General features: G+C 42.1%; 1 protein-coding gene across 1 annotated transcript in view; it reads right to left on the reverse strand.

Moving 5' to 3' along the window:
- The window catches only part of LOC132378705 (rab effector MyRIP-like), a 74,758-nt gene that overhangs the window by 13,701 nt on the left and 33,719 nt on the right, over positions 1-27,338 (reverse strand). The window contains exons 4-6 of the mRNA XM_059945806.1: positions 26,549-26,710; positions 16,008-16,109; positions 15,852-15,912 (exon numbers count right to left, since the gene is read on the reverse strand). Coding sequence (XP_059801789.1) covers positions 15,852-15,912; positions 16,008-16,109; positions 26,549-26,710 — 325 coding nt within the window. The remainder of the gene's footprint in view (positions 1-15,851; positions 15,913-16,007; positions 16,110-26,548; positions 26,711-27,338) is intronic.

The following is a 27,338-nucleotide window of genomic DNA, read 5'->3' on the forward strand; positions in this document are numbered from 1 at the left end:
TAACTAAGGCTTTGTAAAGTCCACATTTCCTTGTCTGATATTTCTGAATGTCTGCGTTAAAGCAGTCATAAAATAATATAAAAGGTACTGGAGGAGTTGAGCAGTAGAAATGCTAAATGGAGTATCGGCAATAGGACATAGGGGCTGCATACGTACCTGAGCCTTAGTGGTGTGAATCTGCTACCCCTGTATAGTAATTCTCCAATTTCCCAATATTGGCTTTGTTGAGATCCTTGGTCACTTTTGCAGGCATCAGGTGACATGGCCAGAAAGCCTGATGAGAGTTGATATCAAAAGGCATTGAGAAAAAATGAAAAGGAGGCATCTAAAATGGAGTTGGGAGGCAGCAAGAAGGCAGAGAACATGTAACCTTTTATTTTAGTCTTTTGTTCCAGTCTACCATCAGCAGACAAAACAAGATCAGTAAAGACATGGGCTACATGCTAGGAATTAATAAAGCTAGATCTCGCTGAACCTGCTGAGCTCTTTGCCAACTGAATGGCAAATGCACCATCCATGTATCCTTACATGGGGAGGGAGCTTGACAAAAGCTGCATCATTCTGAAATGACAGATCTTCTTCAGAGATTATTAATTTTGATGAAATGGCTTGTTATAAAAGGTGGCCTATTTTAAGCAATGATTCAAAATCCACACTCAACACTAGCAAAAAGCATCTTAATTAATTGTTAACAGCAAGGGCGCTCTTCAGATTCTCAGGAATGTCTAATTAATCATTGTAAGTTTGTAAGTTCCATTTACCAAAAAAATCATTTAGAATCATCAATAATCAAATGTCAAAGGACTAGTGAAGTGGATATCAGTCTCGTTAACTGAAAGTTGCAGGTTGCATTTTGAAATATCTGCTGAACTTTCAAAGTCTGGAGCTTGCTGTGACGATCAAAGACTGGAAGGAGACCATCTTCCTTACATAGAAATTGTACATTTCCTGGTCTGTTAGAAGATAGTGGGTTTAAATTTCACTCCTGCTAAGTTAAACACAATGTCAAGGCTGATTCTCTAGTATAGTCCTGAGGTAGCTGTGCACCCATTCTAGTTTAGCTACCTGAAGAACTCTATTATGTGCCTTCAATATAAAAACACATGGTCTGTAATACAACACAGGGAGTGTACAAAACCAGTTGACAGAATTCCTAATAATATTGCCAAGTTTCAAGATGCCTTGGATTAATAATAAAAATGGGATTCACAGAAACTTCAGAAATAATTAATTTCTGCGTGGGCTTTAATCTTGAGTTTTTCAAAAAAAAATGCAGGGACCAACTCTTGAGTTGTTGCATGAACCTCCCACCTGTACACCTAATGTTGGCTCTATTTGCACAAGAGCTCACCATCATGCTCTGTATTGTCAATCCTCCTGCTTTTGATGACAGCAATGTCCAACACAGGGAGCTAAAACTTGGATTACCAACAGCTCAATCAAAACTACACATTATCCAACAACATCTAATAAGAGAAAGCTGGTCATGCTGCTACCACAGCACAGCACTGGGATGCAGGTGCGTTCTCTGGATGAACCCTATTTGTTCTCATGAAGATACAAAGGATGCAATGACAAGGAAGAGAAGAGGAATTCTTCTCAGTAGTCTGTGCTCATATGCCTTTAGGAACTAGGTGTATCATGTGGTGCATTGTTGGTATCAGCCACCTTTGTAGTTGGGCATTGTTCACCATCAGTAGAAGATGTTTGGCTGCAATCTCGATCCTTGCTATTACCTTAACAAACAGCAGCACAGAAGAATCTATAACAATAACATTCATCTCTCATTCGGGATCGATAAAGCAGCCAGAGTCTGTGGAGGCTGCTGCATACAAATCACTGTAATGTTCACTGTTGATGTGAATGCATTTCAGTAGCTCACGGTCAGTCTGATGAGGATACAAGAAAAGCTGCAGAGAAGGAATGTAATCTTTTACACTTGACACAACAGAGGTGCTAACAAATACCCTTCTGTTTGTTCAGTTTGCAAAGTTCTGCAACACACGACCTAATCCTTATTATGACACACATGTCAGAGATCATTACAGTAGACACTATAGAAGTATATTTCTTTAATTACAATTCACAATTAAAGGGCTGCATAAGTATTATTAATCATTAAAAATCATGAAAACATTAGAAGTAGAAGCAGAACCAGTCCATTTGATCTAACAATCTTTATTCAGTAAGACAATCCCAGGGCTAATCCCTATACTTGCATTTCCCTTGGTGCAAATATTTCCATTCAGAAATCTGAAAATATGGATTGATTCTGTGTAAACACGAGGAAATCTGCAGATGCTGGAAATTCAAACAACACACAAAAAATGCTGGTGGAATGCAGCAGGCCAGGCAGCATCTATAAGAAGAATCACTGTCGACGTTTCAGGCTGAGACCTTTCGTCAGGACAGGAGCAGTGCAGGAGTGCTTACTGGACTGCTTTGAATCGGTGGACTGGACTACATTCAAGGAATCATCTTTGAGCCTGAGTGAGTACACCACAGCTGTCACCGACCTTATTAAAGCCTGTGGGGATGAGTATGTGTCAATAAAAACTTATTGTACATACCCAAATCAAATGCCCTGGGTGAACCAGGTTTGAGTCTGCTGAGGGGTAGATCTGTGGCATTCAGGTTTGGTGACCCAGGTCTGTACAAAAAAATGAGGTATGACTTGTAGTGGGCTATTTAAGAGCTAAGGAAAAATTCCAAGTGAGGTTGGAGGTAACACTGGACACACATCAACGCTGGGAGGGTTTGCAGGTTATTACTTCCTATGAAGTGAAACCCAACATCATGAATAGCAGTGATGCCTCACTCCTAGATGAGAATGCTCGCTTTGAAAGAGGGAATAAAACCATGTCTCTGAGGATCCTGGCAGCACCCAGTGAACCTGTGATCTCTGTGTCAGAGGCTGACATCAGGCAGTCCACCTGGAGGGTGACAGGTGCCAGCAGATACCTGGTAAAACTCTGAAATCCTGTGCCAACCAACTGGTGGGAGGTGTTCAAAGATATTTTCTATCTCTCTTTGCTATAGTCAGACGTTCTCACCTGCTTCAAAAGGGCAATAATTATTCCAGTAGCCAAGAGCTGCCTTAACAACTATATCCAGTAGCACTCACATCCATGGTGATGAAGTGTTTTGAGATGTTGGTTGTGGCTAGAATAAACTCCTGTCTCAGCAAGGACCTGGACCCACTGCAATTTGCCACCACAATAGGTCCATGGCTGATGCCATCTTACCGGTTGTCCACACAACCAGCTGGACAATACAAATCCCTATGTCAGGATGCAGTCTATTGAATGCAGCTCATTGTTTCACACAATCATTCTTATCGGCCTGATCAAAAAACTAACAAACCTGGTTTCTCTACCTCCCTCTGCAACTGCATCCTGGAATTTCTAACTAGAAGACTACAATCTGTGTGGATCAAAAATAGCATCTCCACCTCACTGACAATTAACACCGGCACACCTCACTGCTCTACTCTCTCTACTCCCATGACTCTGTGGCTAGGAGTAGCTCAAATGTCTTCTGTAAATTTACTGACGATACAACCATTGTTGGTAGAATCTCAGATGGAGACGAGAGGGCGTACAGGAGTGAGACGTACCAGCTAGCTAGTGGTGTCGCAGCTACAACCTTGTACTCAATATCAGTAAGACCAGAGAACTGACTGTGGACTTCAGAAAAGGTAAGATGAGGGGGCACACACCAGTCCTCATAGAGGGATAAGGGGTGGAGAGAGTGAGCAGTTTCAGGTTCCTGGGTGTCAATACCTCAGAGGACATAACCTGGACCCAAGGTATCAATGCAGCTATAAAGAAGGCAAGACAATGGATATATTTCATTAGGAATTTGAGAAGATTTGGTATGTCACTAAACACTCAAATGTTTACAGATATACCATCGAGAGCATTTTAACTGGCTGCATCACTGTCTGTTATGGGGTGGGGGGGGGGGGGACTACCGTACAGGACTGAAGTATGCTGCAGAGAGTTGTAAAATTAGTCAGCTCCATCATGGGCACCAGCCTCCCTAGTATCCAGTACATCTTCAAGGAGCCGTGGTGTCCATCATAAGGACCCCGCCACCCAGGACATGCCCTCTTCTCACTGTTACCATCAGCAAGGAGGTACAGAAGCCTGAAGGCACACTCAACGATTCAGGAACAGCTTCTATCCCTCCGCCATCTGATTTATGAATAAACATTGAACCCATGAACAACACCTCACTACTTTTTTCATTTCCTACTTCTTTGCACTTTTGCACTGTTGCTGCAAAGTTAACAAACCAGGACACATGGATCTGTACAATTGAAAGCTGGTGGGCATGGGTGCAGACAGTGATGTTCAGACCAGTTGGGCAAGTGTTCTGCATGAAGATATTTTAAGCTGGGTTTGGAACTAAAGTAGGAAGAGTTGAATGTAGCAGGCATTGGGTGGGGAATTGGAAAGTAGATCAGTGAAAGAGATGGGGCTTTGGAAGTGAAGCGGGGTTCAGTTCAAAGTCAGATGGGAACTGAGACTTCAGCCTATGTGACAGCAGGAGGCTGATACAAGCAAGGAGCAGAGCCTTTATTGAGAGCTGACAGAAGCCTCCTAACTTTAATCTAATAGCTCACTTAATGCAGAGATTCACATGGATTCTCAACAAGTGTTGTAATTACACATCCAATTAACAGGAAGAGATAACCGCCACAAAGAATACATTGGAAGATAACAATATTTACTAAAGTTTGATAAGGTTTACTAACATTCATAGTGAGAAGTACTGCTACTAATTAAATCCAGGAAGTGCATCAATTTCATTTTTACATCAAAGACTTTCATCATTATACAATTATATCAACCAATTGAAATGTTCACAGCAGGACCATAACTGGTGCTGGGATACAGAGGCACCATGTATCTATGACTCTGTATGGTTCATCTTCATTACCTAAATGATTTACTGTAATTAAGAAAACAAACATTTTGTAGGTTCCCTGTAGAATTTCAATATGACTAAAATGAGATTTTATGTTATTAGGTGTATAACTTTGTCTACTTTGTCACCTGCATTAATTATTGATATCCTGTTAATGATTACTTATCTTCATGAAGGATGGATAAAGAAGCTCAGTTATTAGTAGAGGAGTTGATATGCATCTGTCACCAGAAATGTAAGAGAAAATCTCTCAAATTAGGAGATCCCTGTCCTGCGCTGTTTCAGACTCATGTGGCAATACAGTATTAGGAAAGTTGTTTGTAATTTCATGTGAGACTGTTAAAGATCTAAAATACATTAACCAAGCCAGCGATACCCACAGACTGACAATAGGTTACCTCTCCTACCTCTCCCCTAGCCTCAGGTTGGGCAGAGATCACACCTTTGCCAATGATGCTACAGGAAATATGTCAAACTTCGAAACTATCAGTAGTTTAAAATGTACGGTCCTGACATCAGGCCCAAACAGTTTATTCAATGGATGCTCTTAGGGCTATTCTGCATATCCCAATTCCCTTTAGTGCAAGCATTTCCAATCAGAGTACCTGAAAAGAATTGCTGCTAAAATCATTCCACGTGGATTGATTCTGCTTTCTACTGGGGGGGAACGGTGAAGCATGGATTGGGAATTGTGCTAAGGTGGAAAGGGACAACATGTGGTATCAACATTAAACAAAGATCATGGTTTGGATTGTTTGGAAGCTAGTGGGCAAGGATGTAGACAATGATGTTCAGAAAAATCAGGGAGGTGCTCCAGATGAAGGCAGTTAACTTTGGGTCCAGATCTAAAGTAGGAACATTTGACTGCAGCGGGTATTGCACAGAGAGAGTATTCCGATCAGTTGCATCATTGTCCAGTATGGAATGGCCACTGCACAGGATTGGAAAAAGCTGCAGAGGCTTGTAAGCTCAGATAACTCCATCATCTGCACTAGCCTCCCCACCACTGGAGACCCCTTCAAAAGGGGGCATGTCAATAAGGTGGCGTTCATCATTAAGGATCCCTGCAATCTAAAGCATGACTTCTTCTCATTACACCATCAAAGAAGAGGTACAGGGGCCTGAGAACACACACTTAATGTTTCAGGTAGAGCTTCTTCCCTCCGCCAATAGATTTCTGAAAGGTCGATGAACCCATGAACACTACCTCACTATGTTTGTTCTTTTTTTACATGACTTATTCAATTTTAAATATGTATTTCTTTATAGCACAATGTATTCCAGTTTATTGGGACACATCGGTACCAGTACATTTTGGTCCAATTAAATGGCTGCCCCAATTAGCTGAAGATTCATAGAAATATAGTTAAAAAGGTATCAAAAAGACCTGTTCAACCTGTTTAACTGAGTAACGAACTATGTATTTAAATGAAATACAGAACAAATCAGAACACTACCAAAGCCACTACAGTACCATAAAACTGTGTATCAGTTCCTAACGTTTATCGATAGAGGAATTCATGCAGTATATGCTGACATGTTCCTTTGAGTGACTGCATTGGATACATGGGTTATTAACAAAGGAAAAAATGGCTGGAATTGTTTAGCACTTTAGTGCCAGGGTATTTATTCAGTGTGTCTAAAATCTAGCTTACAAAAATTAGTGGAATAATGAAAAGAAAATTGCCAGTATTTACCAAAAGATAACTTCCAGAAGACAGTAAAAGTTCTGTACATATACTTGCCCAATGTGAATTCCTGCCACCCCAATCCCTTCCTCTCAATGAGGATGAAAATCTCCTTTTTACACACCATCTTTAACTACCAACAAAGTTAACTTAAAACTACACATGAATGAAAATATGATGCATCTCACAATGTACTTACAATCATATTATAAAGGAAACAGAAATACCTACATTAAATACAGTATACAAACAACATCTACACATTTGTCTATCCCCACTACTGACGGAAGAAATGGAATATTTCAGTGTGTGATGGGGAAGGCACTATAAAGTCAATCCAAGTGCATCAGCTCAGCTTAAGACTCACAATGAGAATACACCGGGGAGGACATGGAAGTGCGCACACTCAGCAGCAGAATGAAAAGGCAACATGTATGTGTGTGTAAGGTGCATGTGGAAGAAGTGTGTTTACTGAGTGCTGTCCGTCACAGACTGTAACTGAGCAAAATCAGTTCAGACACCTAGTACAAATAATGGACTGCCTTACATCCTCCATATCTTCATTATCACTGTAACATTCAAGATGATAGTCAATACCTTTATGTTCTTCATAGTTCCTAATTGATAAAGCAGTGAAATTGTTTCATTTTCACTCCTGGATGTTCCTGGATGTTTCTCCAAGCCTGAATGCTTGAAACCTCAGTTCCAAATTGTCTTACTGTTTATTAATCACCAACTATCAATGATAAAACTTATTGCTGTTTGAACAAAAACATATGCAAGTGACACTATATAAAACTGTAAAAAAAGTTCAGCAAGTCTCCTGTTGCAATTAAGTAGCATACTGTCCCGAATAAACAAAGGGAGTCCTGGCTATTTTCTCAATTGATTTTGCTCTTTAAACGTTGTCCCAAATAAACAGCTGCCCCGATTATCTGACGGCTCAATGAACTGGAATCCACTGTATATTCTATGTACAGTACTATACTGTACAGCACAGTACTGCTGCCGCATAACAAATTTCATGACAAAAGGTATGTCAGTGATATTAAATCTTATTCTAATTCTGAAGTACAGCAATGAAAGAGAAGTGGGGCTTTAGATGAGAAGTGGGGCTTGGATGGGAGGTGGGGCTTTGGGTGAGAAGTGGGGCTCTTACTAAGGTCAGACAAGTTCCAAGTCTTTAGCCTGTGTGACAGCTGGATGCTGATATAAGTGAGGAGCAGAACCTTCATAGGAAGCTGTTGAAATCCTCTTAATTTTAACCTATTGTCTTACTTAATGCAGAGATTCACATGGAGTCTCAATAAGCACTGTAATTACACATCCAATTAACAGGAAGTGATAGCTGCCACAATGAATACATTGGAAGATAACAATATTTACAGGAGCTTGATAATGTTTACTAAAATTCATAGTGAGAAATACTGCTACAAATTAAATCCAGGAAGTGCATCAATTTCATTCTTATATCAAAAACTCTCATTGTTATGTGACATTATCAAGCAATTCAATCTTTCATAGCAGAACCATAAGTGGTACAGCTCATCCGTACAGACGACGATATGGCAGCACGTAGGGTCAAAGAATTTTACCCCACTGCTAACAGGACCAGTCATCCTACCCCATCCATGCCAAATGCCAAGTACCTAACTACGATAGTCCTACTTAGCAGCACGCGTCTGTAGTCTTCGAAACTTAGGTGATTCAAGTACTCATACAGATCGTTTTAACTCAAAGAATAGATCAGCTCTATTTGTCATATGTACATTGCAACATTCAGTTTGATTACGATGAAAGCACGGCAGCACCTCCACTTTTTTAGAAGTCTGAAAAGAATTGGCATGTTACCTAAAACTGACAAACTACTAAGATGTGCGGTGGCGAGTATGTTGATTGGTTTCAACATGGCCTGATATGGAAACATCAATGCCCTTGAATGAGAAAGCCTAGAAAAGGTAGTGGATATGGCCCAGTCCATCACCAGTAACACCCTCTACACCATTGAGATATCTAATATCATGAAGCGCTGTCTCAGGCAAGCAGCATCCATAATCAAGCACCTCGACCATCCAGGCCACGCTCTCTTCTCATTGCTGCCATCTGGAAGAAGATGTGGGAGCCTCAGGACTCAGACCAACAGTTTTATTACCCCTCAACCACAGGCTCTTAAACAAGAGGGGAATAACTATTCTCAATTTCACTAAGCTGTTCCCACAACTGATGGACTCACTTTCAAGGACTCTTTAGCTCATGTTCTTGATATTTATGTATTATTATTATGATTTTCTTTTTGCATTTGCACAGTTCGTTTTCTTTTGCCTGCTGATTATTGGGAGGTGTTCTTTCATTTTTTCTATTGTGTTTCTTGTATTTACTGTGAATGTCTGTAAGAAAATAAATCTAAGGGTTATATATGGTGATATATGTGTTTTGATAATAAATTTTCTTTGAAGTTTGAACTAACTGAGTGACCACTGGAATGGCCGAAGCACTTAAGGCTATGAATCAATTGCTAGTTAATGGGACTGGTACAGATGGGTCCTTAATGGTTGGCATGGATGGGGCAGGTGCGATTAATTATCCTGTTATTGTGCAGTTTGATGAGTCCAGGATTGTACTTCTCCTTGGCTGGTCTTCATTATTTGATAAAATGTACTGTAATTCAGAAAGGGTGGCAGAGTAGTGCATCAGATGAAGTTGTTGCCTCATAGTGGCAGTGCACAAGGTACAATACAGACTCCAGAGCTGCATGTTCTCCTGTGACCATGTCAGCTTCCTCCAGGTGCTCTGGTTTTCTCCCACATCCCAACGATGTGAGGGTTGTTGGGTAACTTATCCCTAGCATGTGGTAGAAGCTGGGGTAGTTCATGAGGATAAGAAAAGTGGGATTAATGGAGGATTAGTGTAAATGGATGGTAGGTGGCCGGTGGACTGATGGTCTTGTTTTCCTGATGTACTTCTTTACGCTTCAATGACTCTAAGCAAGCAATCTTAGATTAATGTTAGAATTTCAACTTGGATGAAATGAGATTTATGTTAATGGGTGTACAACTTTTCCTTAGTCTTCTACATCACTGAACAATATCTCATTAATCATCACATCATGTAGGTTGGCTAAAGAAGTTCATTGATTAGTAGTCGAACTGATGTGCATCTATCATCAACAGAGAAACTCATATGTTAGGAAATCCCTGTTTTGCTCTGTTTCAACACCAAGAAGTGTTGCAGTAAAGTTCCTCTGTTCGAAACCAGCATAGTCTCAATGGGAAGAAACATAGGCTCCTATAACACCTCTCTCATGATTTATTAAACAAATGAATGATAATATTGAAAGTTCTGAGGCACTATATTGAAGCTAGTTTACAGATTTAAATCTAATGTACAGCACTGGGAAAATGGTTTGTAATCTCATCTGGAAGTGTTATAGATCTGTAATCTTAGCCAGTACTTTCTCCCTGTTATCTGATGGCAGGTCAGGCCATCTCTTCCCTGGATTGACCCCTCTGTCAGCATGGGTTCTGACCCCACCGTCACAAATGGTGCCACTGGAAACGGGTGAAATCGAGAATGTCACCTGTGCCTAGAATATTGAGCTGGATACAACTGTTCCTCCATTTCCTTCCCAATATCAGCTGTGACTCACCCAGGGACCAAAATTACTGGCTTCACCTCCCACTCTGGACAGGAGCACAGAAGTTGGGTTGACCCTTTAAAGAGACTGTTGCACTGTTAGGAGGTGATGTTTTCTGAATGAGATGCAGAAGTGAGAGGCCATTGCTGCTCTTAAGTACAATCGTCCCTGTCTCAACCACTTCCTCTGGCAGCTCATTCCATATGTTCACCAGTTTCTGAGAGGGAATGTTGCTCTTCAGATCCCACTTCATTCTTTCCTTTCACCCTGAACCTGTGCTCCCCAGTTTTCCTGCTCTGTGGAAAAGATCTTATCTATGCTTCTCATACTTGTAAACAATTCCATATAGTTGCTCCTCATTTTGCTGCATTCCAAGGGATAAAACCTAGCTTGGTTAACCACTTCCTAAAGCCTAGGCCCTCTAGTCCTGAGTCTTTATAAATATTTAACACTATTTCCAGTTTAACTACATCTTTCCTATAACAGCATGACCAAATCTGTACACAGTACTCCAATTGCAGCCTCACCAATGGCTTATACAACTGCAACTTAATGTCCCAATTCCTGTACTCAGTGCCATCACTGATGAAGGACAACATGATCACTACCTTTTTCACCACCCTGTCTTCCTGTGATGCTGCTTTCAATGAACTCTGCACCTGTGATGCTGCCCCACTCGTCCATTACACTCGCCCTTCAATACTCACGAGTGCACGGTACTCTGCAATACTCCAAGGCACATTTGTATATATCTCGTGTGACTAAGACTTTTAAACAGTCCTGTATTTGTCAACGTGGAGTGCAGAGTGAGTTTGTTAATCTGGCCAGAACAAAGGACGTTGGGAATGGTGAGAGTGGATTGCCGCAGGAGGGATGTGGGACAGGGGGCAGAGAAGGAGTGCCAGGAATGGTGGGTGGTGCAGGTGCAGGCACATTCAGCCAGAGACCATAAGACCATTAGATATAGATTTAGACCATTTGGCCCATCAAGTCTGCTCCACCATTACATCATCAATGATCCAGTTTTCCTCTCAACCTCAATCTCCTGCCTTCTCCCTGTATTTCTTCATGCCTTATTAATCAAGAATCTATCAACCTCAGCCCTAAGTATACATAAAGATTTGACCTCCACAGCTGCTGTGGCAAAGAATTCTATAGATTCACTACTCTCTGGCTAAAGAAATTCCTCCTCATCTCTGTTCTAAAATGATGCACCTCTATTCTGATACTGTGTCCTCTGTTCTCAGACTCCCCCACCAAAGGAAACATCCCTCCACATTCACTCTATCCATTCGATAGGTCACCCCTCATTCTCCTGAATTCCAGTGAATACAGGCCCAGAGCCATCAAATGCTCTTCATATGACAAGCCTTTGAACCTCCTTTGAACCCTCTCCAGTTTCAGCATATCATTTCTAACATAAGGGGCCCAAAACTGCTCACAATACTCCAAGTGAGGCCTCACCTGTGCTTTATAAATTCTCAACATTACATCCTTCCTTTTATATTGTAACCCTCTTGCAATGAATACTAACATTGCATTTGACTTCCTCACTACAGACTCAACCTGTAAATTAGCCTTCAGGGAATCCTGCACAAGAACTCCCAAGTCTCTTTGCGCCTCAGTTTTTTGTATTTTTCCTCCATTTAGAAAACAGTCAACCCTTTCATTTGTTCTACCAAAATGCATGACCATACACTGTATTGCATCTGCCACTTTTTGACCAGTTTCCTAATCTGCCTGTCCTTCTGCAGCTTCCCTTCTTCCTCAAAACTACCTGGCCCTCCACCTATCTTCATATCATCTGTAAACCTTGCAAAAAAGCCATCAGTTCCATCATCCAAATCATTGACATATAACGTAAAAAGAATCGTTCCCAACACAGACCCCTGTGGAAAACCACTAGTCACTTGTAGCCAACCAAAATGTTTCCGTTATTCCCACTCTTTGGCTCCTGCTAATCAGCCACTGCTTTATCCATGTTAGAAACATTCCTGTAATACCATGGGCTCGTAGCTTGTTAAGCAGCTTCATGTGTGGCACCTTGTCAAAGGCCTTCTGAAAATCAAAGTACACAACATCAACTGATTCTCCTTTGCCTATCCTGTTTGTTATTTCTTCAAAGAATTCCAACAGATTCATTAAGCAAGTTTTTCCCTTGAGGAAACCATGCAGACTATGGCCTATTTTACCACGTGCCTCCAAATAACCTGACACCTCATTATTAATAATCAACTCCAACATCTTGCCAGCTACTGAGGTCAGACTAACTGGCCTATAATTTCCTTTCTTCTGCCTCTCTCCCTTCTTGAAGAGTGGAGTGACATTTGCAATTTTTTAGTCTTCTGGAACCATTCCAGGAACTAGTGATTATTGAAAGATCATTACAATTGCCTCCACAATCTCTTAAGCCACCTCTTTCAGAACTCTGTGATGTACACCATCTGGTCCAGGTGACTTATCTACCTTCAGATCTTTCAGTTTCCCAAGAACCTTCTTTCTGGTTATGGTAACTTCACACACTTCATGCCCCCTGACACCTGGAACTTCCACTATACTGTTAGTGTCTTCCAGTGAAGACTGATGCAAAATCCTTACTCAGTTCATCTGCCATTTTGTTGTCCCCCGTTGCTACCTCTCCAGCATTGTTTTCCAGCGGTCTGTTATCCACTCTCGCCTCTCTTTTACACTTTATGTATCTGAAGAAACTTTTAGTATCCTCTTTAATATTATTGGCTAGCTTATTTTTGTGTTCTATCTTTTCCTTCTTAATTACTTTTTTTTCTTCTTAATTGCCTTCTCCTCCCCCTGTCTCCTGCCCTCTCTCGGTCCAAAATAGAGACCCAGATCAGAATCAGGTTCATGAAATGTGTTTTCTTGTGGCAGCAGTACATACATCAAATTACTACAGTGCTGTGCAAGTGTCCTTGGAACTCTAGCTATAAACAATATATGTGCCTAAGACTTTTGCACAATACTGTAAGTCCTACACTGGTTTGACTTTCCAAAATGCACTATCTCACACTTACCTGTATTGAAATCCATTTGCCAGCCCTTGGAACACCTCCCTAGCTGATTAAGAACCCCCCCCTCCCCCCCAGTAATCCAAAATAACATTCTTTACCAGCAAAATACCTCCTAATTTCATGTCATTCACACATTTACTGATCTAGCCTTGTGGATTTGTATAAGAAACAAACAACAACAGACCCAACACTAAACCCTGCAGCACACCATGAATCAACCACCTCCATTTCAACCTCTGACTCTGTCTAATCAGATTCTGGATAGGTTCTGCCCTCAGAATTCCCTCCAGTAAGTCCTCCATTACTGATATCAGGCTGACCTGTCTATCTTTCTTAAACACTGTATTGTCCATCTTCCAGTCTTCAGGAAATTCACCAGTGGTTAACTATGAAGCAAATACATTCACAGATCCTTCCTTTCTACCATTCCACAAAGTCCAAATTCCTCCCTGCCACTTCAAAAGAGCAGCAATGATGCTGGTACCCACGAACAGCAGGCAGAGCTGCCTCAACAACTATAGCCCAATAGAACTCACATCTACCATAATAAATTGTTTCAAGAAGCTAGTTATGGCCATAATTAATTCTGGCTTCTGCAGGGGCCTGGACCTGCTGCAATGTACTTGCACCTCAGTACGTCTATACCAGTATGTCACCGTTTCTCTACTCTGGAGCATATAAACAACAGCAAAACACATTCCATGCTCTTGTTTATCGATTATAGCTCAGTAATCAACATCATCACCCCCTCAGTATTAATCACCAAGGTTCAAAACCTGGGCCTCTGTACCTCCATCTGCAAATGTTTCCTTGACTTCCTCATCAGGAGACCACAGTCAGTGTAGATCAGTAATGACATCTCTTTGCTAAATATCAACACACGTAGAACTCCAAGATGTGTGCTTAGCCCACTGTTCTTCACTCTCTACACTAGTGTACGTCTGGCTCAGCATAGCTCAAATGTCATCTATACATTCACACATGACAACACCATTGTTGGTAAAATCTCTGACGACAATGAGGAAACCTACAGGAGTTAGAAATCAGCTGTTTGAATGGTGTTGCAACAACAACTTTGCACTCAATGTCAGCAAGTCCAGGGACTAACTGTGGACTTTAGGAAGGAGAAGATGAGAGATCACACACCAGTTCTCATTGAAGGCTCAGCGTTGATAAGGGTAAGCAGTTTCAAGTTCCTGGAGATCAACATCTTGGAGGATCTTTCCAAGATCCAAAATATTGATGCAATCTCAGACAGCACACCAACAGCCTTACTGTGCTAGGAGTTTGAGGACAATTGGTATGTCAGCAAGTACGCTTAAAAATTTCTATAGATGTACAGAGGAGAGCATTCTGACGGCTTAAAAGACAGCCTGATATGGAGGCTCCAATGCACGTGATCACAAGACGATGCAGAGGCTTGTGGACTCAGCCAGGATAAAAACCAGGATGCAATGCTGAGGCTTTATGAAGCATGGGTGAGGCCTCAGTTGGATACTGAGAGCAGATTTGGGCCCTACGCCTAAGAAAGGACGTACAGAGTGTGTTCAAAGGAAGTTCACGAAGATGAATCCAGGAATGGAAAGGTTTATTATATGAGAATGTTTCATGGCTGAGAGCCTGTACTCGTTAGAATTTAGAAGAATGAGGGGGGGATCTCAGTTGAAACCTACTGAATGTTGCCAGGCCTAGATAGAGTGGATGTGGAGAGGATGTTTCCTACACTGGGGGAGTCTAGAGGACACAGCCTCAGAATAAAGGAACATCCATTTAGAATGGAGATGAGGAAGAATTTCTTGAGCCAAAAGTTGGGGAATCTGTGGTATTCAATGCCACCAGTAGCTGAGAAGGCCAGGTCATTGGGTGTACTTAGGTCAGAGAGATAGGTTCTTGATTAGTCATAATATGAAAGGTTATGAGGAAAAGGCAGGAGAGTGGAGTTTAGAGGGAAATGGATCGGTCATGATGAAATGGTGGAACAGACTTGATGGGCTGAGTGGCCTAACTCTGCTCCTCTGTCTTATGGTCTAACTTCACGGGCAAAACCCTTCCCAGCATTGAAGACATCTTCAAGAATTTATCGTAATTTACTGTCACCACTAAACAACAAAGTTCACGTCATACACAGTAAGCCAGTGATAATAAATCTGATTCTGATTCTGTCCTATTCCTTTGTATCATCACCATAGAACAATTAGGACGATGGTCACTAGAATCAAGGTGCTCCCTGACTGCCAGATTACTCAGTCTCCTTCTCAAAGAGCAGGTCCAGCACCGCACCCTCCCGAGTAAGACCCTTTATCTATTAACTCAAGAAACATTTTTTGCTGGTCCAATCAATACTGGTGAAATTGGAATTTCTCACTATTACCACCTTTTTACCCTTACATCTATTAGCAACTTCCCTATACACTTGCTGAAGTTCTATTTTTAAGGCTTCATTTTCCACAGAATGTGATGAATTCCATGCGCTGGTTTAGACTGAACAATGCTAATTAGACAGATCTGACCCATAATGGCACCGCAACTCTCATAACTCAGGTTACTATGTAAGGTACTTGTTCTGGATACCTTGTTTTGGTGGTGCAGGAAGCTTTCTCCTCTGTTGCCTTGAAGAATCAATCGTCTCAGCCTGGAATAAAACACAAGAGGTACAATCCACCATCAAGCCGCCACTTTAGCAGGAAGTGTTATCTGACAGCAGTTCCAACACAAACTCTTTCCCACCTTTGCCTCGGGCAGGTTACGTTTCTTCCGCAGTCGCTCACAGGAGACCACATTCAGACCTGCTACGTTCAGGGCTGAAATTCTGCGCTCAATGTCCGAAACCTGTTAAATGGATGAAAACAAATCAGACAGAGTCGCTGCTGCTGGCTGACAAAGACCTGCTGTCAGTCTGTCTCTCCTGTGAAGTCGTGTGGGAAGCTTTACATATGCAACACTAACTTACAGGCCAGCACTGCAAAGTAAGGGTTTCTATTCATTTGTGCCTGCAATAACAATTAAAATGTGTACAAAAACCCAGGCTGACTAAAAACAACACAAGAATTTGTGGTTAAAGATAGAATCTACTTCAATAGATTCAACAGCAGCTTAAAAGGACATGGATACATACCTGAAAGTGACAAAGTTTCAGATATTTGGTACAGATTAGTGGGACCAACCAAATTGTTCATTGAAGAAGAGCATGGAGAGCTCCCTCTGTGGTGTGCTGTTTACTAATTCATGAAAGAACACAAGCAGCACATTTCTGTTACATCTCCCTCAGATGGAAGAAATTGGGTTCAGCGGGTTCCTGTTAATTGGGACGCATCGGAACCAGTACATTTTGGCCCAATTAAGTGGCTGCCCAATTATTCAAAGTTTCATGGAAATACGTACTTAAAAATGTATAAAAAAGACAAACCACGATTTAATTGAGTAACAAATTATTTATATAAATCAAACATAAGTTAGATTAGAACACTAACAATGCTACTGCAGTACTATAAAACTGTGTATTAGTTCTAATATCGATAGAGGAATTCACCCAGGTCACATTCTTTTGATGGTAAATAAACAAAATCAGTGCGGACAACTAGTGAAGATAATGGACTACATTCATACAATGCTGTTGATGTCTGTATTGTCCAAGTCTTCATCTTCATTGTAACATTCAAGATGATTGTCGATACCTTCAAGTTCTTCATAGTTCCTTACTGAACTGAACCCCATCACTGAACTGTTCCCACAGCCTATGGACTCGCTTTCAAGACTCTTCGTCTCATATTCTCAATATTTATTGCTTGTTTGTTTGGTCATTTGTTTCTTGTTTATTTATGAATTATTCTGTTTGCCCTTTCTTTTTGTATTTGCACAGTTTGTTGTCTTTTGCATACTGGTTGTCCGCCCTGTTGGTATGGTCTTTCATTGATTCTATTATGGTTTTTGGATTTATTGAGTATGCTCACAAGAAAGTGAATTTCGGGGCTGTATATACTGACATATGTGACCTTTGATAATAAATTTACATTGGACTTTGAACTTGTGGAAGTAATGAAATTGTTTCCAGCCTGACTGCTTGGAGCTGCAGTCACAACAAAACAGTTGTGACTTGTCTTACTACTTATTACTCGCCAACTAACAGTGACAAAAATCATTGCTTTTTGAATATGAACACATGCAAGTGACGCTATTTCAAAACTGTTCACTGGAAATACAGTGTAGTGTCTAACAACCATGCACGTGCACACGACTGGTGCTGGGTAGAAACTGTCTGTCAATTATCTCCTGTCCCAGTTACCTGGCACAGTGTCCCAAATAAATGAAGGAAATCCCAGCATTTTCTCAATTAGATTTTTTAAAAGAATTGTCCCAAATAAGTGGCTGACCTAATTAATCAATGGTCCTATTAATCAGAATCCACTGGTCTTTATTTTGGGTTTCCTGTAAGAACTATGCAGCAGATGGGACTTCCCTGAATTCCTCCTGCAATGAGTCTTTTTGCCACAGTCTTTTATTAAGGGCTTCTCTTGGTCTATTTGATAGGAGGGGTGCAAAGGGGCTGGACAACACATCAATCACTCAGAACAAGAGAAAGGACTCCCTGGTAAAGATGTCTTAATTAAAAAAAATACAAAATGCTGAAAATACAGAGAATACCAGGCGGGAACAGTATTAATGTTTCTGTTCCAAGAGTCTTGGACCTGAAGTCTTAATTCTGTTTCTGGCTGATCTGCTGAGCATTTTAGCATTTCTTGCTTTTATTTCAGAGTTCCAGCACCTACAAGCTTTTCAATCATTTTCATCTGCATTTTCTTTATGTTGGATTAATCCGAGCCCCACCATTCTCCTATAATATACATAATTTTCCAAGTTCCTTTTCCATTTCCCAATCCATCTTATATAACTACTATACATGCTTCTTTACAGTCTGTGTCCTTCAAGAGATTAATTGCAACTTTCCCATCAAAGCACAAATTAGAACAGCAAACCCTGCAAACCCTGTGATTTTTCTCCCAAATGTCCTCACGGATGCAAAGCCACAGTTCTCTGCATTGATGCGAGTGCACAGAGGCTGACTCTGCTTGCTCACACATACCCTGTTGAGATGCTGCAGCACGTTGTGCTGTTGGAGCCACTGCCTTTCATTTGCAAAGTGTAAGAGCTGTCCCTGTTGCTTCCTCAGGTGGGACTGAATGATCCATGGCTATGCTTGACACACAGCAGGGCAGCACTTATTCCACAGCCAATGTTCATCCCCAAACCCACATCAAAGTAAAGTTAGAATCAAACTACATGTTCACTATGTCACCATATACTACTGTTTACAGGAAAATAAACAGATGCAATAACATTTGTGAAAATCTATACAAAAGTAATGACTGACAAAACAACCACTGTGCCAAAGAAGACAAATTGTGCAAATAAAATAGAAATAATACTGAAAATGTGAGTTGTAAAGTCCTTGAAAGTGAGTTTGTAGGATAGAATAAAAGAATCAGAGAGCACTATGACTATGACACCAGAACACTATGGCTATATTCATCAACGTTTTAGCTTGTGGAATCAGTGCAGAGTTGAGGTGAGTGAAGTTATCCATGCCAGTTCGAGAGCTGGATGGTTGTAGAGTTATAGCTGCTCCTGAAGCTGGTGGTGCAGAACCCAAGGCTTCTGTACTTCCTGCCCAATGGTAGTAGTGAGAAGAAATGGTGTGTCTTTCATGATGGTTGCTACATTCTTGTTGCATCACTCTTCTTAAATGTGATCAACTCTGTCTGGGCCTTTCAACATTCGAAAGGTTTCAATGAGATTCCCCCCTCATCCTTCTAAATTCCGGCAGATACAGGCCCAGAGCCATCACTCGTTCCTCATATGATAACACTTTCATCCCCAGAATCATCTTTATGAACCTCCTCTGGACCCTCTCCAATGTTAGCACATCTTATCTTAGATGAGGAGCCCAAAACTCTGTACAATACTCAAGGTGAGGCCTCACCAGTGCCTTATAAAGCCTCAGCATCACATCCTTGCTCTTGAATGCTGGACCTCTTGGAATGAATGTTAACATTGCATTTGCCTTCCTCACCACTGACTTAACCTGCAAGTTAATCTTCAGAGTGTTCTGCACAAAGACTCCCTAGTCCCTTTGCATTTCAGATTTTTTGGATATTCTCCCTGGTTAGAAAATATTTTTGTTACTACTAAAGTGCATGATCATGCATTTTCCAACATTGTATTTCATTTGCCACTTTCTTGCCCATTCTCCTAATCTGTCATTCAGAAAATCCAAATATACAATATCCACTGCATCCCCTTTTTCTATCTTATAACCTCCAAGGTTCCAAGGCTGTCAAGCCAAGGGGAGGTGGTGGGGACAAGCCCCCACAACCTAAAAGTGCCCCTCACGGCAAGCGCCTCAAATACCTCTGACAACTAACTCCCGGCCTTCTCGTGTGGCTAAGCCTCTAAGCCTGGCGGAACTGTTTCTACTGACAGGAGAAGAGGCGAAGGCAGGTCCTGGTGCCTTAAAACAAATGCTTCGGGTAGATGGAGCTCGTTAGCCTGGGAAGGCAGTCCATCTAAGAGATGGAAACTCTGATTTCAAATCTTCGCTGCCTTGCGGCCATACCTACTCACGAGGAAGGCTTCAGGAGTAAACACTGAGGACAAATCCGGAGCTGGAGTCCCTAAGGCAGTCCGACGTTGCCTTCAACCTCGTTCTGGCAATTCCTGCGATGTCACTGGTGCCAAGCTGTATCGGCCCTTGTCCTTCCCTTAGACAATGTCGGTGTCGTGGAGAGGGGAGGCAACTGCCGGTTTCCCATACAACCTTGCCCAGGCCTGCACCCTGGAGAGGACACTCCAAGACTTTCCAGGCACAGGTCATGGTCTCACAAGGCTAACGGATGTCACACACAATCTCCTCAAAGAATCTCAACAGGTTCATCAGACAAGAATTTCCCTTAAGGAATCCATGCTGACTTTGTCCTATCTTGTCCTGTGTTGCCAAGTCCTCCACAGCCTCACCCTTAATTGACTCCCAACCACTGAGGTCAGGCTAGCAGGTCTATAGTTTTCTTCCTGCTGCCTTCCTCCTTTCTTAAAGAGTGGAGTGATATTTGCAATTTTCCAGTCCTCTGGAATCATGCCAGAGCTCAATGATTCTTGAAAGATCACTGCTAATGCCTCCACAATCTCTACTGCTACCTCTCTCAGAACCCCGGGGTGCAGTTCATCTGGTCCAGATGACTTATGTACCCCTGGTCTTCTCCTTGTAATAGTAACTGCACTGATTTATCTTCCCTAACACCCAGCACACTGCTACTACATTCCACAGTGAAGACTGATGCAAAATATTCATCTAGTTAATCTGCCATCTCCTTGCCCATCCGTTATTATTTCTCCAGCCTTATTTTGTAGCAGTCCTATATCCACTCACATCTGTCATTTATTTTCATATACTTGAAAAAGCTTTTTCTATCCACCTTGTTTGGTAGCTTGTTCTCATATTTCATCTTTTCCATCCTAATAATTTTTGGTTGCTTTATGTAGGTTTTTAAAAGCTTCCCAATCCGCTACCTTCCTGCTAATTTTTGCTTTGTTGTGTGCCTTTCCTTTTGCTTTTACATCAGCTTTGACTTCCCTTGTCAGCCACAGTTGTACTATTTATTTGTCTTTAAAATACACCTATCCTGCATCTTCTTCATTTTTCCCAGAAACTGAAGCCCGGCCAGCATCTCCTTCCACCTTACTTAGGCCAGCTCCTCCCTCACACCACTGTAATCTCCTTTACTCCACTGAAACTTTGCTACGTTGGACTTTACTTTCTCGCTATCAAATTTCAAGTTGAACTCAATCATATTGTGATCACTGCCTTCTGATGTTTCCTTTACTTTAAGCTCCCTAATCATTTCTGGCTCATTACATAACACCCAATCCAGTATAGCTGCTGTTCCAAAAAACCATCTCGTAGACATTCAACAAATTCACTCTCGAGATTTATTGCCAACCTGATTTTCCCAATTTACCTACATGGTAAAATCTCCCATCACTAGCATAACATTGCCCTTTTGACATGCCTTTTCTATTTCCTGTGTATTCTGTAGTTCACATCCTAGCTACTGTTTGGAGGATTGTACATAATTGGCATTAGGATCCTTTTCCCCTTGCAGTTTCTTAACTGAACCCACAAGGATTCAACATCTTCTGATGCTATGTTACATCTTTCTAATCATTCTTTTTCAGCAGAACCTTGCTACCTTCTCTGTCTCCCCACCAACCCTCCAATACAAAACCCCCAACTACAACCGTTTTTCAGCTATGATTCAGTGATAGCCACAACATCATATCTAACAATCTGTAGAAGTGCAACAAGATAAGCCCTCTGTGCATTGAGATAGAACATAGAAAACCTACAGTAAAATACAGGTCCTTCGGCCCACAAAGCTGTGTCGAACGTGTCCTTACCTTAGAACGACCTAGTCCTCTATTTTTCTAAGTTCCATGATCCATCCAGGAGTCTCTTAAAAGATCCTATCGTATCTGCCTCCACCATCACTGCCGACAGCCCATTCCATGCACTCACCACTCTCTGTGTAAAAAAATTACCCCTGATATCTCCTCTGTACCTGCTTCCAAACACCTTAAAACTATGCCCTCTCATGCTAGCAATTTCAGCCCTGGGAAAAAGCCTCTGACTATCCACACGATCAATGCCTCTCATCATCTTATACACCTCTATCAGGTCACCTCTCATCCTCCATCGCTCCAAGGAGAAAAGGTCAAGTTCATTCAACCTATTCCCATCAGACATGCTCCCCAATCCAGTCAACGTCCTTGTAAATCTCCTCTGCACCCTTTCTATGGTTTCCACATCCTTCCTGTAGTGAGGCGACCAGAACTGAGCACAGTACTCCAAGTGGGGTCTGACCAGGGTCCTACATAGCTGCAACATTATCTCTCACCTCTTAAACTCAATCCCATAATTGATGAAGGCCAATGCACTGTATGCCTTCTTAACCACAGAGTCAACCTGCGCAGCTGCTTTGAGTATCCTATGGACTCAGACCCCAAGGTCCCTCTGATCCTCCACACTGCCAAGAGTCTTACCATTAATACTATATTCTGCCATCATATTTGACCTACCAAAATAAACCACCTCACACTTATCTGGGTTGAACTCCAAATGCCACTTCTCAGCCCAGTTTTGCATCCTATCAATGTCCCGCTGTAACCTCTGACAACCCTCCATACTATCCACAACACCCCCAACCTTACTAACTTACTAACTAGAATGTAATTCAGTCAGCAGGGTGAGTATCAGTGCAGAATCAAAAAGGGCAGCAAATGCAGTACTCTAAAAGTGTTATATCAAATAATTCATATCCAATCTCAAACTTACTAACCCATCCCTCCACTTCCTCATCCAGGTCATTTATAAAAATCACTAAGAGCAGGGGTCCCAGAACAAATCCCTGAGGCACTCCACTGGTGCCTGACCTCCATGCAGAATATGACCTGTCTACAACCACTCTTTGCCTTCTGTAGGCAAGCCAGTTTTGGATCCACAAAGCAATGTCCCCTTGGATCCCATGCCTCCTTACTTTCTCAATAAGCCTTGGGGTACCTTATCAAATGCCTTGCTGAAAACCATATACACTACATCTACTGCTCTTCCTTCATCAATGTATTTAGTCACATCCTCAAAAAATTCAATCAAGCTTGTAAGACACGACCTGCCCTTGACAAAGCCATGCTGACTATTCTTAATCATATTATACCTCTCCAAATGTTCATAAATCCTGCCTCTCAGGATCTTCTCCATCAACTTATCAAACACTGAGGTATGACTCACTGGTCTATAATTTCCTGGGCTACCTCTACTCCCTTTCTTGAATAAAGGGAGTTACCCTCCAATCCTCTGGAACCTTTCCCATCCTCATTGATTTTGCAAAGATTGTGCCAGAGGTTCAGCAATCTCCTCCCTCGCTTCCCACAGTAGCCTGGGGTACATCCCGCTTGGTCTCTGTGACTTGCTCCAATACATCCTCTTCCTTAAAATCTACATGCTCAAGCTTTTCAGTCCACTGCAAATCTTCCCTACAATCGCCAAGATCCTTTTCTGTAGTGAATGCTGAAGCAAAGTACAGTCGGCCCTCCTTATCTACGGATTACGCATCTGGTATTATTTAGCATCAGTTAGTCAAACGTTTGTCTCAGTATATAGTATATATTTTACCTTTCTATGCATATAAAACATTTAAGAACGTATGTTTCAGCGCCGGCTTGGGAACGGAAGTTCTCGGGACTCGGGACAGATTGCTCCTGAGTGAGCTCTCCACCGTGCCGGGTTGATGCGGAGGATCAAAACCCCAAACCCCAATAATTAAGCCACTGCGTTGCTTAGTAATAATTGTAGCTTTCATCGGGGCAGAGCCTTTCTCACTTTATCCTTTAAAATTGTTCCGTTAGTTGATTGACTGTAGCCTAACGCTTTTCCAATGACCGATGGTGTTTCACCTCTTTCCAATCACTTTATTATTTCCACTTCATTTTCAATCGTGATCGTGATTATTTTCGTGAACAGAAACACTGCGAATTCAGAGCTCTGGTGCCGGGTCCTAATGTCCAGCACACTGAGACAGGTTAAATAAGGTCTGGGGTTCCGCTGGGTCCTAAGGTCCACCGGATTGGGACAGGTGCATCTGCGAATTTTGGTATCCACGAGAGGTCCCGGAATCAATCCCCCGCGGATAAGGAGGGCTGACTGTATTCATTAAGTGCCTCTGCCATCTCCTCCGGTTCCATACACACTTTTCCACTGTCACACTTGATTGGTCCTATTCTTTCATGTCTTATCCTCTTGCTCTTCATATACCTGTAGAATGCCTTGGGGTTTTCCTTAATCCTGCCCGCCAAAGCCTTTTCATGGCCCCTTCTGGCTCTCCTAATTTCATTCTTCAGCTCCTTCCTGCTAGCCTTATAATCTTCTGGATCTCTATCATTACCTAGTTTTCAGAAGCTTTCATAAGCTCTTTTTTTCTTCTTGACTAGATTTACAAACACCTTTGTACACCATGGTTCCTGTACCCTACCATCCTTTCCTTGTCTCATCGGAATGTACCTAAGCAGAGCCCCAGGCAAATAGCCCCTGAACATTTGCCAGTTTTCTTCCGTACGTTTCCCTGAGAACATCTGTTTCTAATTTATGCTTCTGAGTTCCTGCCTGATCGCTTCATATTTCCCCTTACTCCAATTAAAACTTTTCTAACTTGTCTGTTCCAATCCCTCTCCAATGCTATGGTAAAGGAGATAGAATTGTGATCACCGTCTCCAAAATGCTCTCCCACTGAGAGATCTGACACCTGACCGGGTTCATTTCCCAAAACCAGATCAACTACAGCCTCTCCTCTTGTAGGCTTATATACATATTGTGTCAAGAAACCTTTCTGAACACACTTAACAAACTCCACCCCGTCGAAACCCCTCACTCTAGGGAGATGCCAATCAATATTTGATATTGACTTTGAGATTGGATATGAACTATTTGATATAACACTTTTAGAGTACTGCATTTGCTGCCCTTTTTGATTCTGCACTGATACTCACCCTGCTGACTGAATTATGTCCTATCATCTGCCAGCCCTTCCTGACAGTCTGACTGTAAGCTATCTTTGCTTGTTTACCATTCATCCTGTCCTGAGCCCCTTCACTCTGGTTCCCATCTCCTTGACAAATCAGTTTAAACCCTACCCAATCCTGTCCCCACTTGAGTTCATGCAGGCTATGATGCAACCAGGAGGTACACTCTCCACTGTGAATCTATAGAAGTTTGTCAAAGTTTCAGATGAGATGCAAACTTCTAAGAAAGACTCACTAGACCAGTGTATCTGCCCTTTACACTCCGCAGTTTGGGGATCTTGCTGTGTGTATGACTGCTTGAACTGGCTCACTCTTATGAAGCTATGAAGGTATTCCTGAATTTAACTATTTTTTTTAAACCACCTGAATTTTCCTAACACATTTAAACTCTGATTGTGATCATAGATTAATAGAAAACCTCACATTTTAAGTTGTACCGAAACAAGTCTTGGCCTTAATGTTAATGCTGTGAACGTAATGCAAATATTGTCCTTCCGTAAGGGAGGGTTGTCAATGAGGGGGGCACAAAAACTTCTGTTAATTTAGTACCCTTCGTAAAGTCGACCAAAACACTTCACAGGAGTGTGGTCAAATACATTCTTGGACATAAGACAGATGACAAGGAGGTGGCAGAGACAAAATGAGAGGTGAATGAGATGCAGAGGCTTGGGTGGGAGTTCCCGTGTTTAGAGCTTTAGCATCATGACTGTCCAAGAGGCCAGAACAGGAGAATAGAGGAGGACATGAGGACTAGAGGTGGAAATGGAGATGTGGAGATAAGAGCTCAAGGACAGAGAAACTCCTACAGAAACAAAATACTGCAGGTGACACAAATCAGCAGAGCTCAGGGACTCTCCATGGAGAAACACAGTTAACATTTCCAGTCAAATGGGTTCTGATGACACTTCACCATTTCCAAACAATAAAAGTAAGCAAATATCATTCAGAACTGAAGTTGATGATAGTGAGTCTACAGCTATGAAGCCAGCCACAGTCAATCTAGGAGGCTGCTAGTTGCAGGCCACAACCTCAGTTCAACGCAGGGATAAGTAACCTATCACAGAGCAGCAAGCTGAATCCCAGCCCTCCTCTCACCTCAGACCCCGACACCCTGACCGTTTCAAATCAGCCCAGTGCTTAAATCAGTCAAACTGTGGGCTCTTCCATGTTCTCATACCACTTCGCTACGTTCTCAAACTCAGACAGAACCTGCTACTTCAATTCAGTCCATGCCTGACCTTTTCAATTTGGCCTGGCGCTTAAATTGGGTAAACCATGGCTTACTCCTCGCGCTTAGGCCTGGGCCCTGCTGGATCCACTCTGTCACCTCCAGTAGCCAAACATTGGCTTGCTCCCTGCTCTTGTGTCCAGGCTCCACTGCCTCAATTCAGCCCATACTCACCACACCGCAACCATCCTGCACCTTCGAGGCCCAAGAGTACTAGGTCATACAGACGGTTCCAAGGCTCGACTCCAAAAGGGAAGTTACAGGCTCCCTTGCGATCACTTTCAGGAAGAAGTGTGATAAATAAAGTAGCTAATAGTTGTTCTTTGCTGCAAGCAAGTCATTGCTCTGCTTAACCAGTGCCACCTTAAGCCAATTGCTGGGTATATAATGACCTCCGTGGCCTGATCTTGCCACTTACCTGGAGTTCGGCTTGGTGAACTTGAGCAGCTGCTGTTGCCACCTGATCTTCCAGATCTGCCAGCTTGGTTTCCGTGGTTATACTGTGAATACTACGAGCACAGTCCTCCAGATCATTCAGCTGGCCCTCAAGACTGTACACAGTGCCGGCTGTTATGTAAACCTGTTAACAGAGACAGTTAAAACTTTTATAATGATGAAGACAGTTTCAGAAAATGTTTGTAAACATTTTGGGTATAACCATTATTGGGTGCATGAGAAGAAGTCAATTCTTGCAACAGTGTAGAGCCAGAGAGCTCAGAAACAGCTGTCTCAGGCTACACTAACTACCAAACATCACTCCAATCCCATGCATGTGAATGGAGGCAAGTATGGGAGGCCAACCCTGAGCTCCAGTGAACGCAAATGGGTTTCCCACTATGACTACAATTGAGCACACAGTAATAGGCAGGAGGCCGTGATGACAAATACACACATCCCATGCAAGTTGAAGGCAAAGTTTGAAATATGCAAGAATGTGAGAGGGAAAATTATGATGTACTTTTTTACATTAACCCTTTTCATTATTTTGGTTGCTTCTGTATGGTGTCTGTTCTAGCCCCTCGAGATAGCTCATGTATCTTGGTTTATAAAACACAGAGCAGTACAGCTCAGGAACAGGCCCTTCAGCCCACAATGGTGTGCTGAACCACTTAAATTAGTAATCAAATCACCAATCAAACTGATCTCTTCTGCCCACACAATGACCATATGCTTCCATTTTCCTCACATTCATGTGCTACAAAAACATC

This window comes from Hypanus sabinus, chromosome 20 (genome assembly GCF_030144855.1).
Source record: "Hypanus sabinus isolate sHypSab1 chromosome 20, sHypSab1.hap1, whole genome shotgun sequence".
NCBI lineage: Eukaryota > Metazoa > Chordata > Chondrichthyes > Myliobatiformes > Dasyatidae > Hypanus > Hypanus sabinus.